Source organism: Scleropages formosus, chromosome 16, assembly GCF_900964775.1.
Source record: "Scleropages formosus chromosome 16, fSclFor1.1, whole genome shotgun sequence".
NCBI lineage: Eukaryota > Metazoa > Chordata > Actinopteri > Osteoglossiformes > Osteoglossidae > Scleropages > Scleropages formosus.
In genome coordinates, this window is record NC_041821.1 from 16,143,976 (window position 1) to 16,158,588 (window position 14,613).

The 14,613-nt window shown below is 47.8% G+C and overlaps 1 protein-coding gene across 1 annotated transcript; it reads right to left on the reverse strand.

The window, feature by feature from the left end:
- Positions 1 to 182: 182 nt before the first annotated feature.
- On the reverse strand, positions 183 to 14,471 carry crtac1a (cartilage acidic protein 1a). Its single transcript, XM_018750872.2, is given in 14 exon segments — positions 183 to 328; positions 2,271 to 2,416; positions 5,864 to 5,915; positions 5,917 to 6,033; positions 6,528 to 6,628; positions 7,958 to 8,040; positions 8,638 to 8,781; positions 9,334 to 9,463; positions 9,535 to 9,669; positions 10,603 to 10,759; positions 11,063 to 11,199; positions 11,681 to 11,877; positions 13,297 to 13,486; positions 14,378 to 14,471. Coding segments are annotated over 13 exon segments (1,596 nt in total). The 5' UTR covers positions 13,482 to 13,486; positions 14,378 to 14,471; the 3' UTR covers positions 183 to 316.
- Positions 14,472 to 14,613: the final 142 nt, after the last annotated feature.

A 14,613-nucleotide genomic window follows, 5' to 3' on the forward strand; every position in this document is an offset into this window, starting at 1 on the left:
CAGTTATTGGAACATGCGTGTCCGCGGTACGCAAAGCTGTGTCCATCCATCGAAGAGGTACCAAAACTCACTGCGACAAGTGAATGTACAACCAGGTAAAAGTTTATTTATGGAAGAAACCCTAGAAAATACCAAAGAATTATGCCATAACACCATTACTGGTATATCTACGAGGGCCAGGACACCAAAACATGTTGAGAGGTTGAAGAATATGGAAGAGCAGCACAGTCAGTTAAGTTTGGAGCAGTCCATTAATCCAGAAGAATCCCATAATGCCATTCAGCTTCTGAGCAGTGTCCCAAGGGGGCATATAACCTCAGAGTGTCACCTGGGAAAAGAAGAAACCATTTAAGCACTATCATGATGAAATACAAAATTCTGTACATTTATGTACGCATTTAAATATTCATGGAACAACTCAAGGCAAGAATATGTCTCAAGGGTACAACATTGGTTCCCCTGCTGGCATTCAGACATGAAGCCTTCCATTCACTTAACTGCAGCCATAACCACTGCGCCCTCTGCTGGCCTCCTTACACTATAACTGGTTTGCTCATTCAACTTAAGTAATGTTACACTAACATTTTGATCCAATTGTATCCAAACACAAGTAACAAACCAGCTCATGACAGTTGTATAATTAGTATCAAAATCTTCAAATAAACCTAAATGTTGAAACTGTCACAGACAAACATGTTCAGACAAAGGAATGAGTGCCATGAGCAATTTTACAATCATGTTAAGCCAAGTATGAGTTAATACTAGTGCGCTACAACATTTTTATAATAAATGACTTTGTGTGTATTAATACACATAACCATGGCTTTTATATGGATTTAACATCAAAAAAAGCACCTTTTCATATGGTTTTCATATGACTAAGCACCGATTCCTCCCAGGCCAGATATTACGTCTGGGAAAGGAAGGAGCATTTCAACACTTCCTTCAGTTTAAATAAAAATTCCAACCCGAAAACCACCTGAAATAAATTCTCCTTAAGTATTTCTGTTTTAAGGATGAATCCAATCCTTTCCACCATTCAGAGGCTTTGGTGGTTCTCTTAGTTTTTCCATTGAAAAAAAAACACCAGACCAGTACGTGGCCTTCATTCACAAGAAGGTACCGCGAACCCCTCAGCTTACAACACGGAGCAAACAACAGTCCGACCTACTGGCGCGTCGGCCCTTTTCTCCAAGAGCAAATCCACTTCCGCACCGGAAAAAATGAACGCGTTTCAGTTTTGACATGTACTTTCCCATTGCCAGTATTCCACCATTTTAAACCACCAAACTATAATAAATTTGCTTTTACATTTACGCATCTGGCATAAAATTTCCTCTAAAGTGACAAACAACTTAGTCCACACCATGGTGATATCCCACCTGGACTACCGTAACTCTCTCCTGTCTGGTCCTCCAGTCTGTCGTCAAACCTCTCCAGGTGATACAAATGCAGCCGCACGAGTTGTGTTTGACCTGCCGAATCGTTCCCATGTATGACCCCTCTCAACTCTCTGCAGTGGTTTCAAATTCAACACTTTGGTTATAGGCTACAAAACCATCAATGGATCTGCTTCCCGATATCTACAAGACCTGGTCACTCGTTACATCCTAACCAGACTGCTACACTCCTCCATCTCTGCCCGCTCGGAGAGCCTACGCACAACAGGACCAAAATCAAAACGCGACAGTTTTCAATTCTGCATCCGATGCGGTTGAATGATCTCCCTCTTTCACTCAGAACTGCCGAATCTCTTTCGGCTTTCAGAAGGGTTGATGTAATATACTTCATGTGTTGTTTTGTGAGATGTACATCACTTTGGAGAGAAGCAGCTGGTATATGAAGAAATGTAAATGTAATGTAAATGTAGTGTAGGAATCGTAACTCAGAGGAAGATTACAGCTTGTCTGATTTCACCATATTGCTGGTTTACATCCCTTAAGTAGCTGCCTGTAGAAGTGACACTAAAACAGCAAATATATAGATAATAATAGCAGATGGTGTTAGACTCATTTATGCAACTGTCAGGAGAACAGAACGGAAATGGGTCAAAAGAGATGTGTTTTGAGACCCTTCTTGTATGATGGGAGAGATTCAGCAGTCCTGAGGAACAGACAGAGTTTGTTCCAGCACAGTGGGGTCAAAATAAAGAACTGCTGGGCTTCCCATTCCCATTGGGTGCCTCAATGTCTTATATGTATTTTCTATATAGACAAGAAACCATTTGAAAGGAGATGAAGAAGGGGTCCCAACAGCTCCCAATTACCAACCTGGGTCTCCTCTGTGGTCTGTTTGTCCTCACCTTTCGCCGGATAGGGGATCTTCAGGACGGAGTTCACGTCGCTAACGTCGAGCAGTCGCGTCACCTTGCCACCATCTGGCCAATAGACTTCCACGCCGGTGGCCGCGTCCTTCCCTGCAGACCAATCGGAGAGCAACCGTGAGGCGGGATCAGGTTGCCGCCACTGTCCCGTCCAAAGGATGTGGTGGACACAATGAATAATGAGCTCTCACTCGTCTCTCGCTGCCCCCCCCCCCAAACCACCCAGCACCAGCCGCCAACCTCGGCTCAGCAAGAATAATAGCGCGCACAAAAAAATGACCACCCAAGAAGCAGCTGTAAATGTGCCAGGGTGGGAGAAGCTGTGTGGAAAAGACGTCAAGAGGCCCTGCAGGAATGAAGTTGTTTCTGTCCGAGTGCGAGACAAAAGCAGCGAGCAAGGAGGCCTCTTGCACTCCGCCCGCCACCCTGTTTTGTTATTATTTTTTGTTGCTTAGCACATTTTTCTTTCTGCTTGTTACTCAGTTATGCAGGCGGTCCACTCTACGAACAGCAGGGCTCCGTTTGAGAGTTTCACCTTAACCGCCGCTGACGGCACTGCACCGTTTGCTCCTTCGCTCCAACGTATGGACTCCCTCTGGGTTTCTAACGACAGACAGCAGCATCACACTGTTCCCCGCGTCACGACATTTTCAAAGACGGGAACATTTCGCAGTAATTTTCCACTCATTTGCTTATTTTAATAGCATTTTCCACACTTACCTAGAGACGTTGTCAAATTTTTGATTTGTTGTAAAGCGAACGTGACCTGTGTTTAGCCACCAAGCTGATGGGATGGCAGAAAAAGGCACTCAAAGAGAATAGGAATGTGTGGCCAAAGTATTTTTATTTATTATAGCTATATGTAATTTAACATAACTTACACTGTGAATGAATTAAGGAGTATCTATTATCACACACGCACACTGAAAGCGCTTGTCCCGAGCAGGGTCGCGGCAAACCGGAGCCGAACCCGGCAACACAGGGCGCAAGGCCGGAGCGGGGAGGGGACACACCCAGGACGGGACGCCAGTCCATCGCAAGGCACCCCAAGCGGGGCTCGAACCCCAGACCCACCAGAGAGAAGGCACAGGCCAAACCCACTGCAGCACGACACCCCTCTGGTATCTATTATTATTATCTGTAAGATTTTTTTATTGTGGCTTAATGGTAAAAGTGAACTTGGATTCACGAGCAAGTCAAGTAATAAACGTACTTTCCGGTCCAGTTGCGTTTGTAAGTGAAGAAGCAAGTGGAGCCATATTCGGTCACATTGTTTCTTTACAGCGCGGCCACTGACAATCCTGCAGGGACTGGTTCGGGTCAGCCCTGGTACGTCTTTACTACAGCGCTACGGTCCGGGTGGAGCAACCCGGTTCTGCAGCGGCATCAAGACAAGGAAGCAGCACAAGAGGACAGACTACATCACTGCAGAGCCCACATGGAGAAGGACAATGACAGCCCTGGGGCCAAACAGCAAGGTGAGAGCTGCAAGGTCGTCACACACAATTTACCCCCCCCCCCGACTCCCCAGACTAAACCTCCTCTCTCCATCCAACATCTTTTTCATCACGCCTTTCAAGAGCCGCTCGATAGTTAATTAAAGCAACCTTTTCCAGACTGAACGGTCCTGTTGTGTTCCCAGAAGGTCAGGCTCAGTGGGCAAGTACAGTCTGTCCAGGTGACAGGTGAGATTTGTGCACGGAGCTGGACTTGGGTATCGTGAGCAGAGCCCTCTGGGCGACACTTCCTCTGCCAAACCTCTGAAAAACCACAAGCTCGCGTAGCAGGTACTGCATCAAACTAATAGAGCGCTCTACTTTATTCGCTCAACTGACACTCTTCTCCAAAGGTCTACTACAGTTATTTACCCATTTATACAGCTGAGTAATGTCACCGGAGGAATTTTACAGTAAGTACCTTGCTCAGGAATACTACGGCCTGAGGTGGGGAATCAAACCTGTAACTTTCAGGTCCAAAGGGAGCAGGGCTAAGCACTATGCTACCAACTGTCCTCCACTCATCGAGCCGACTCCTCACACACACACAGACACACACACACACACACACACACACACACACACTGGCTGAAGCCACTTGTCCCGAGCGGGGTCGGGGCGAGCCAGAGCCCAACCCGGTAACACAGGGCGTGGGGGTGGGGGGGCACACCCAGGACGGGACGCCAGTCCATCACAAGGCACCCCAAGCGGGACTCGAACCCCAGACCCGCCAGAGAACCTGCTGCACCACCGTGTCCCCAGGAGACTTACAGTGTTAGATAATCAACTTTACACTGATTTACCCTTTTATATAGCCGGGTAATTTTTACTCTGCCCATTCAGGGTATGTATCTTGATCAAAGGTAATGCAAGATGAGTGGGATATGAACCGGCATTCTTCCAGCTGCAAGGCAACGGCTCTAACCTCTGGAGAGATGCACACACACAAAAGGTTCATTATACTCACGTACAGTATATTTTCAGCTGTCGCACCACACCCAGTGGGCCCGCCACGGTTCGGAGACGCACCAGACCTCCATTAAAGCTCCTAACACCTGGCCCCGACACTCACGTAAGCACATTGGTGAAAACAGAAATAATTTTTAATTTCACGTTTCCATCATAAAGCCAGTTCAGACACTGCTTGTCCTAATGCGATTTTTACCATAGCTTTGTTTTTTCTAGAATGTTCCCTGCATTCCTTTTCATATGATCCCAGAACTCCTCCCGTCATTACAGACCAGTGGCGATGTCACTCTCCACACTGTATATCAATAAAACAGAAACCTCTTGTGCACACGGATCCAACGCCACAGGCCTCAGCTGACGTGTCCTCACCAACCGATGCCTCTCAGCTTCTCATTTCACTTGGGCGCCTCATGTGTTTCCATCTGTAGAAGTTGTTGCTGCTCTTGCCTGCATCTGGGTCAGTGTTGCTCCGCTAAGGATTCGTTTTTAATTGTTATTATAATAATAAATTATTATTATTATTATTATTATTATTATTATTATTATTATAAGGGGGCGCGGTGGCGCAGTGGGTTGGACCGGGTCCTGCTCTCCGGTGGGTCTGGGGTTCGAGTCCCGCTTGGGGTGCCTTGTGACGGACTGGCGTCCCATCCTGGGTGTGTCCCCTCCCCCTCCGGCCTTACGTCCTGTGTTGCCGGGTAGGCTCCGGCTCCCCGTGACCCCGTATGGGACAAGCGGTTCAGACGATGTGATGTATTATTATTATTATTAATCTAATGCTAAAATGACTTGCGGCAAACAGAAGCTATTTACACTTATTTGCCCTTTCATACAGCTGTGTCAATCACGCTGTATCAATTCTAGATCAGTAGGTGGGGTTCAAACCTGGGACACCCCACTTCCAATATGGGAGGAAAAGGGGAAATTTGGAAAAAGACAGTGAATTTAAATTCAACTAGGGCACTGAGTCGCGTACGCACCTAAGACTGTAGGATGAGAACGGACCCCCCCTCGTGGGTGTGGCCGAGGCCTAGCTGTGATCCTGCGACCCGGGGCACAGCGCTCGGAGTCTCACCTAGGCCAAAGTGAGCGACGGGTTCCATCTCACAGAGGTACCCCGAGCCCCCCGTCGATGATGCGCATCTGGGGACCGCCGCTCTCGGCGTGCACCACCACCTTGGCTCCACGGGCAAAGGCTCCGAACCGAGTTCGAGGAACCACACGAAGCCAGGAGTTGGAGGAGCCCTGGAGGTGGATAAACATGGCATCATGTTACCTCAATGTACTCGTCACCAAGCCACTCTGTCTCCGTTCTCCTCTGTCCTCTTGAAGTCTGTCACACACACTTATGTAACGTTTTAATAACTGAAGGCCGAAAATAATAAGCTGGACAGCGATCAGCTGCGAGCGCTGAAAAGGCTTCAGACTTTTGAGTGTTAAACTGGAACTGTGGGTGGAGTAATAATCACCCACACACACACACACACACACACTGTCTGAGCATGATGGCAGAGGCTTCTCCAGAAGTCCTACAAAATACGAAAAGAAACCATGTTCATACAGCCTGAGCTACTTTTTCAGAGATACGCCGCAGCAGCTGAAAGTCTCGAAGAGCACGGTGAAGTGTTCAAGCGTAAGTTGCGTGCACAGCCACCCGCCTTATTTGACAACACAGCAATGATGAGGACAGCAAGCATGACCATCTTCCATCACGCAAGCAGGCTGTAACCCCTACCCACCCGGTCCACCTTGAAGACAGAGATGGGTTGCGACGCACTCTCCCCGTGGGCCACCAACAGGTCGAGTTGCCCGTCTCCGTCGAAGTCCATCGCCGCACCCCCTACGGCACGGCCGAGAGGCGGACGATAAGGACGAGACGCGAGGAGCGAAGACTAAAAGGTCATCGCAGGGACTGTCTCGAGGATCAATACAAATAACGTGCTCAGGGTCTCCGCGAACTGGTCAGTTGTGAAAATAGTGAAAAAGCAAAAGCCAGCAGCACACCAGCAATGCAGCAATGTGAAGGTTTCACAGAATGCAGTAAACCGTTTTTTTTTCTATACCTTATATCTTGTGTTATGTGATGTATTTGTCTGGAGATCTTGGGTTCTAAATATGTAATAGTTTCCTATCAACTGATTCATAACAGGGGGGCGCGGTGGTGTAGTGGGTTGGACCCGGTCCTGCTCTCCGGTAGGTCTGGGGTTCGAGTCCTGCTTGGGGTGCCTTGCAATGGACTGATGCCCCGTCCTGGGTGTGTCCCCTCCCCCTCTGGCCTTACGCCCTGTGTTACCGGGTAGGCTCCGGTTCCCCGTGACCCCGTAAGGGATGAGCGGTTCTGAAAATGTGTGTGTGTGTGTGTGTGTGTGTGTGTGTGTGTGTGTATGTATAGAGTCCTGCTCGGGGTGCCTTGCGATGGAGTGGTGTCCTGTCCGCTGTGTCCCCTGCCCCTCCGGCCTTACGCCCTGTGTTACTGGGTAGGCTCCGGTTCCCCGTGACCCCGTAAGGGATGAGCGGTTCTGAAAATGTGTGTGTGTGTGTGTGTGTGTGTGTGTGTGTGTGTGTGTGTGTATGTATAGAGTCCTGCTCGGGGTGCCTTGCGATGGAGTGGTGTCCTGTCCGCTGTGTCCCCTGCCCCTCCGGCCTTACGCCCTGTGTTACTGGGTAGGCTCCGGTTCCCCGTGACCCCGTAAGGGATGAGCGGTTCTGAAAATGTGTGTGTGTGTGTGTGTGTGTGTGTGTGTGTGTGTGTGTGTGTATGTATAGAGTCCTGCTCGGGGTGCCTTGCGATGGAGTGGTGTCCTGTCCGCTGTGTCCCCTGCCCCTCCGGCCTTACGCCCTGTGTTACTGGGTAGGCTCCGGTTCCCCGTGACCCCGTATGGGTCAAGTGGTTCTGAAAATATGTGTGTGTGTGTGTGTGTGTGTGTGTGTGTGTGTGTGTGTGTGTGTGTGTGTGATTCATAACATTTGATGTGGATCTATTCTGCCACCTGGTGGTAGCACAATGAAATACAGGGGTTACTCAGCAGCCGTGGTTATAAAATACTTTTACGGTTCTGTCTTTTCTGTTGCACTTGCTCACTCATCATATCAGCAACTTTTCCGGTCAGCATTTGGTCTCTGCTTTCCCATGCTGCCCATATACATTCTTTGGCATGGCTCCTCTCACCTGTCCCACGACCCTGCGGTTCAGCAGCTTCGCCCACGTTGAGCTCGGCAATCAGAGGATCCGCACCGTCTCTCGGAGACACCCTGCCAGAGAGACCAGGTACATCAGCCCCTTCCTGCAAGTGTGGGCAGGAATGAGTGTGTTCATGCATTACCAATAGTTTGGGTCAGAAGCCTAAGTGAATTTGCCCACACATTACCTATGCTGGATATCATTTATTTATATCTCACCACTTTGCTCCAAAGTGACTTACAGAGGTTTGCACATTTACACAGCAGGGTAATGTTTCATTTTTATTGTTTCAGTGCAAGGGGGCACGGTAGTGCAGTGGTGCAGTGGTGCAGCAGGTTTGGCCGGGTCCTGCTCTCTGGCAGGTCTGGGGTTCAAGTCCCGCTTGGGGTACCTTGTGACGGACTGGTGTCCCATCCTGGGTGTGTCCCCTTCCCCTCCGGCCCTATGCCCTGTGTTGTCATGTTAGACTCCAGTTTGCCGCGACCCCTCTTGGGACAGGTGGTTTCAGTCAATGTGTGTGTGTTTCCGTGCAGGGATAAGTAAGTACTTGATCGGTCATACCGCACGAGGAAATGGGCTTCAGACATGGGTCCTGCAACTGTAACCACTATGCCACCTGCTGGCCGAAACCACTTTCTTTCCAGCTGGATCAGCGGCAGTGTGCTCACCTGAACAGCCTGTTGGCAGACCACCCCCGGTAGGCGATGTTGTTGAAGAAGACCTCAAGCGTCCGGTCGTTGTCGAAATCAGCTGCGATGACGGTGCGCACTGGAGAAGGTGTGGCAAAGGCATCGGTGGCAACGTTCCGGAAAAACAACAAATTAAAGTTTGCGAGAGTGTCCTGGCCCACTTCAAAGATTTCATTCGAAGCGATGAGGTGAGATGTGATGAGATGTGATAAGATCTTCTTATCCTAAACTGAGGAGACCGTGCGGGATCCTCATCATACACAACACACAAGCGCAACCAGGACCGGAAGTCTGTTCGCAATTTGTTTTGTTTGTAGCACCAAAGTCACTTTTACTACCACGTCCCAGTCAATAAAGCTTGATTTATTTCCAGGCTAGTTTCTGTAAAAAATACTGGAAATAGTTATAATGAATAAAAAATATCTTGCATGAGTTGACATTTGAATATATTGACTGTGCTCAAATTACACTAAAACGACTTCAAAACTTCTAAAAATGAATAAAACCGCATGGGCTGCACAAACTGCTGCTCAATTGCTGAGCAATTCATCCCATAAACACGTGCACCGTCGCTCACCTTGTCATTGACCGCTGACAGTGACGAATACCAGGCAGGAGCTGTAAACACTGAGCCACGCTTTGTCCCCCGCCCCTCGCACCTTGAACCCGGGGCTTCCTCCGCTGTCCTGCTGCAGGTACAGGCGGTGCGGCCCATTCCGGTTCCCGTACACGATGTCCGTCTTGCCATCCCCGTCGAAATCCGCCAGGGCCACACCTCGGCCGTGCTGCAGGCGGTCGTCGATTCCTGGCGCGGAAACAAAAGGTTTTTTCGGACGTCGCGGTGGAAATGGGTCCGACGCCTGGACCGACGCCGACCTGCCTCCGATGCCACGTCCGTGAAGGTCCCGTCCCCGTTGTTGAGGAATAGGAAGTTAGGGCCGTTCTCATTGTCGCAGAAGATGTCTGACCGGGTCTCGCTGATGATGGGCCCCACCACTACCCCCCGGCCCCCTGCACATTAGCACACGCATGTGTGAGAGAGAGAGAAAGACAAACAGCAAAGAGAAGGCAGATCATTACCGACACACACACACCTTCTGAACCGCTTGTCCCATATGGGGTTGCAGGGAACCGGAGCCTAACCCGGCAACTCAGGGCATAAGGCTGGAGGGGGAGGGGACGCACCCAGGACAGGACGCCAGTCCGTCACAAGGCACCCCAACCAGGACTCGAACCCCAGACCCACTGGAGAGCAGGACCCGGTCCAACCCACTGCACCACCGCACACCCCTTCATTACTGACTCTTTCAGAGTAAACCTTTCTCACAGCATAGTCCTTGTACACACAGTTATTCATCTTTTACAAGAAGGGAATAAGTATTAATGTATTACAGACCCAGGATACAGAATCCATTTTTAATAATAATAAAAAAATTTGAAATACGGTACATAAAATTTTGCAGGTAGCATGATGACACAGTAGGTAACGCTGGGGGTTCACAGCTCCTTGGCTTTGGGTTTGAATCACACTTATTCTACATGGAGTTGTCTACTTGTTTTCCCTCTGTTGACGTGAGTTTCTTCCAGGTGCTCTGGTTTCCTCCCACAGTCCAAGACATACGTGGATTGGTGACGAAATTGTTCACCGTGTATGTGTGTGTGCGCGCGTGTGTGTGTGTGTGTGTGTGTGTGTGTGTGTGTGTGTGTGTGAGAGTGAGAGGACAAATGTATGTGATTGCCCTGTAGCAGACTGGTGTCCAGTGTCAACCCAACATCACACTATGTTTCCAGAATGGGCTCTGGGCCAAGTTTTGGCATTAATGTCCCTCTGATCCAGGTTATGTATTCTTAAAATACGTTTCAGTCTTCCATCCCTAGTTTCATATGCAAAAATGTTTTCTTTTCTTCGCCAGCAAGCCCTACCTCTCGACCCCTTCCACTCACCCGTGTACTTGCGCACTCGCGCTTCCAGGGCCACGTTGGACAGGGCAACGATTCCTCGGCTCAGGTCACTTGCGGCCTCGTCCATTTCGATGAGGGCGTGGGGCCCGACGCTCCCTCTGGCATAGTTGGCCACGTACACGGCATAGCGTCCTGTGCCCTGAGGGACACCAAGAAACCCGAGGCAGGAAGTGAAGGGACAGCAAATGCAACCAAAGCTGGCAATTAAACATTTAATTTCAGTAAAATTTAACTTGATTTTACTTTAATTTCCTTGATTCTTTGTTTTCCTCTGCTCTCTTGCCAGACGGCTTTCTTCAGCCTAATTTACTACGTTGCCATACGATGCATAAAGTAGATCAAAAGCAACAACAACATCAATACAGAGACACGTAGTGTTGCAGTGCAGGGAGAGCAGTTACACTGATTTCTGTACAAGATGCACGTGCTCCATCTGCTGTACCTTTCTGTCCACGCAGGCCACGGAGCGCCCCGCCATCTCATTGACCACGTTCCTCTGCAGATTGATGTCGTCGCTCAGGAGGTCCTCAAAGCGACCGTTGCGGAACTTGAAGAGCTTGTCGGAGTACGTCGCCCGACCTTAGAGGAGTTTGTGCTTTAAACAGCGCTCCAGCAGAACACCTTCAAATCCTTCCAGGAATTATGCGAACCGTGTTACTTTCTAGGTCAGCATGGTGGCACAGCAGGTAGCACCGGTGTCTCACAGGTCCTGGCCTGTGGGTTTGGATCTAGCTCACACTGTGTGAACTTTGCATGTTCTCCCCATGTTCAAGTGGGTTTCCTCCAGGTACTCTGGTTTCCTCCCACAGTCCAGAGACCTAAACTGACTCTAAATTGTCTGTAGCGCACATGTGTGATTGCCCTGTGATTGACTGGCCTACACCCTATCCAGGGTGTAACCTGACTCCTGCCCTCTGTTTGCAGGATAGGCTCTGGACCATCGTGACCCAGCGCTGGACATGCAGTTATTTATAGTTGACATCTGTGTCACACTTTACTCTGTTCTTCTGCCTCCCTCCTCCTCCTCCTCCTCCTCCTCTCCACGCTCTTCTCCCCATACCTGAAAAAGCATTGTTGGTGTTCAGGATGTATATCTCCTCCCTGCCGTCCCCATCTACGTCACAGGCAGTAACACCGATGGCGTTGCCCCGACGGTCCCTCAGAGCGTAGTACGGGGAGCTAGGATCATCCACAGCGATGTTCACAAGCCTGCTGTGGTTCCGGTCATACTTCAGCACCAAGTTTGGTCCACTGTAGCTGCGAAGAGACAGAGTGGACAGAGTTCATAAGTACAGCAGTGAGAATTTAGCAGTCAATGAATTCTGAAGAGTGACACAAAGTCTGCGTAGTAGCTCTATCAGCGGCTGTATCCAGAGAGCAATTAGCAATGTTTAAATTTTGTCACGGACTGGCAAGGTGGTTAGAGCTGCCACCTTGCAGAAGGACTCAGGTTTGAACTCCACTCCTGCTGTGATACCACCGGATAAGGTAATTACCCTGAACTGACACAGTAAAAATGACCACACACATGGCGAGCCGGAGCTGAACCCAGCAACACTGGGTGCACGGCTGGAGGAGGAGGGGACACACCCAGGACGGGACACCAGTCCATCACAAGGCACCCCAAGTGGGACTCAAACCCCAGAGCCACCAGAGAGCAGGACCTGGCCAAACCCACCGCGCCCCCGTGCTAAATAAGTAATAACAACAAATATGACAACAACAATAATAACAACAACGAATTTTACCTTTAATATTGCTAAAAAAGTGATTTTATTTTAACTGGGAAAACCAGACACACGCTCAGTGTCACGCAGAAGTTAAATCTTTTTACAGAATACATTTCAATGGAGAAAATGTCAGCCTCTGCAAAAAATGAAAGTATATGCTTTGAAGAAATATGGGGCACATTTATGGCCAGAGTACATATTTGAATAGATAAATGAGGCATTACAAAGAGTATAATGTGTATTACTGAGGTACAGTGGATTATATCGTTCATTTCTTTTTGTGGGAGCCAATATGAGTCGTCCCTCATTTTCTTCACTTGCAACGATTACTGTTGTAAATATAAACATCTTAAATACATAAGCAGGAGAAAATTATACCATGTTTTAAATAAAATATCCTCTTAAACTATTACATATATTTTGTGCGGTTTTTTGCTTTTTGCGATATTTTTTCTCTTGATCACTCTCATGTTATTTTCTATTTTTTATTTATTTTTGTTTTTGTGCGTGCTTTTTGTACGTTGTGTCCCTTGGCGTAAATAATTTCAGAAAAATTAAAAAAGATTAAAAACAAATTTTAAATTCTAAATGTAAAAAAACTCAGTAATTATTCATATTGACCCAGCATTACACAAGCAGTTCGATGGACAGAAAATTACAATAATTAACAATACATTTAAGATAATAAAAATTCGCTAATGAAAATAATAATAAAATTATTAAAAAAAAATGAAGAATATTTAACCAAATGAAAATACACTTTTAAAAACCACATTTTTCTACAAAACTACTTTTTGGAATATTTTTAAATTGTAGAATTTACATAAAATTCTCAGTCGATGTCTCAACAGATACTGCACTGCAGAGCCCTTGTAGACTACACTAGAGTGTTGCTGGTGGTGTTAGTGCATTTAGAGGGAGGGCGGCAATAATGTGGATCACTTACCCAGCCACCACCACCTCCATGTCCCCATCGCCATCGACATCTGTCACCGCCATGCCGTAGTTCAGCTGGCTCGGGTTGTGGTCTTGGTGGGGCGGCAGCATGGTTTGCGTGACATCCTTAAACATGGGCTGTCCCCGGGAGGGTGCGAGGACAGTTAGGAGCAGGGGGAGCCACACAATCCTCATGGTGCCTGTCAATAGAGATGTACCAAAAAGGCCTAATCAGGCTTTATACACTGATGTTCTCCGATGGCTTGCATTTCGTACAGCGATTCTTATGATGTAAGGGTGCGTCTGTTCCTGAGGGCAACAATTCATCACGGTGATGCCAAGTTCAAACATGGCTACATTAGTTATACTTGCAGCTCACTGAAAATATAGCCTAGTAAACAAGCAAATTTCTCAAACAGCATAATGAAAACAGCCTAATTTAATAAATAAAGTATATAATAAAGACATGGGGGTGTGGTGGCACAGTGGGTTGGACCACAGTCCTGCTCTCCGGTGGGTCTGGGGTTCGAGTCCCGCTTCGGGTGCCTTGCGATGGACTGGCGTCCTGTCCTGGGTGTGTCCCCTCCCCCTCCGGCCTTACGCCCTGTGTTGCTGGGTTAGGCTCCGGTTCCCTGCAACCCTGTATGGGGCAAGCGGTTCCGAAAATGTGTGTGTGTGTGTGTGTGTGTGTGTGTGTATAATAAAGACATATTTCTTTGTGTCCCAAATGCAATGCTTATAGCTTGGAACACACAAGATTTGGGAAAGCAATGACCACCCACCTGGCACCTGCATTACAAAGTCAAAGATATTATTGGCTCACACAAAATATATAGTGTAGAAATATGAATTTCAATACAAAAATCATAACAGCTGCATGATCCATACCATTCCTGAACACATGAGTCAGCTGTTGGACAGAAAAAAAACTGCAGTCCTCATTTTATACACACTAACTGACTAAAAAATATTGACGATACAATCAATGTTGCTGTTATTATATTATCTACCGCATCATAAAAAGATGAATGAGCTGGCACTGATGCAAGCTTTCCTTTAAATTTCACATTGAATAAATAAATAGTACTTACAGACAGAAGTATATATGAGAATGGCACCTGCATGCAGGACGTTTTATTTCTTTTCAGTACTCAGTTTTGTAAAGTTACAGTTACACAAGTCCAAAATTACTCGTGCTCTATGCAAGCTGTTTTGTAACATGTCATCCAATCAGAGAACAGAGTTTATCATAAATTACAAGGATCTGACCAATGACTGCCAGAAAGAGGCGTGGTCACAGGCCAGGATCCTGTTCGTTCACACCTTT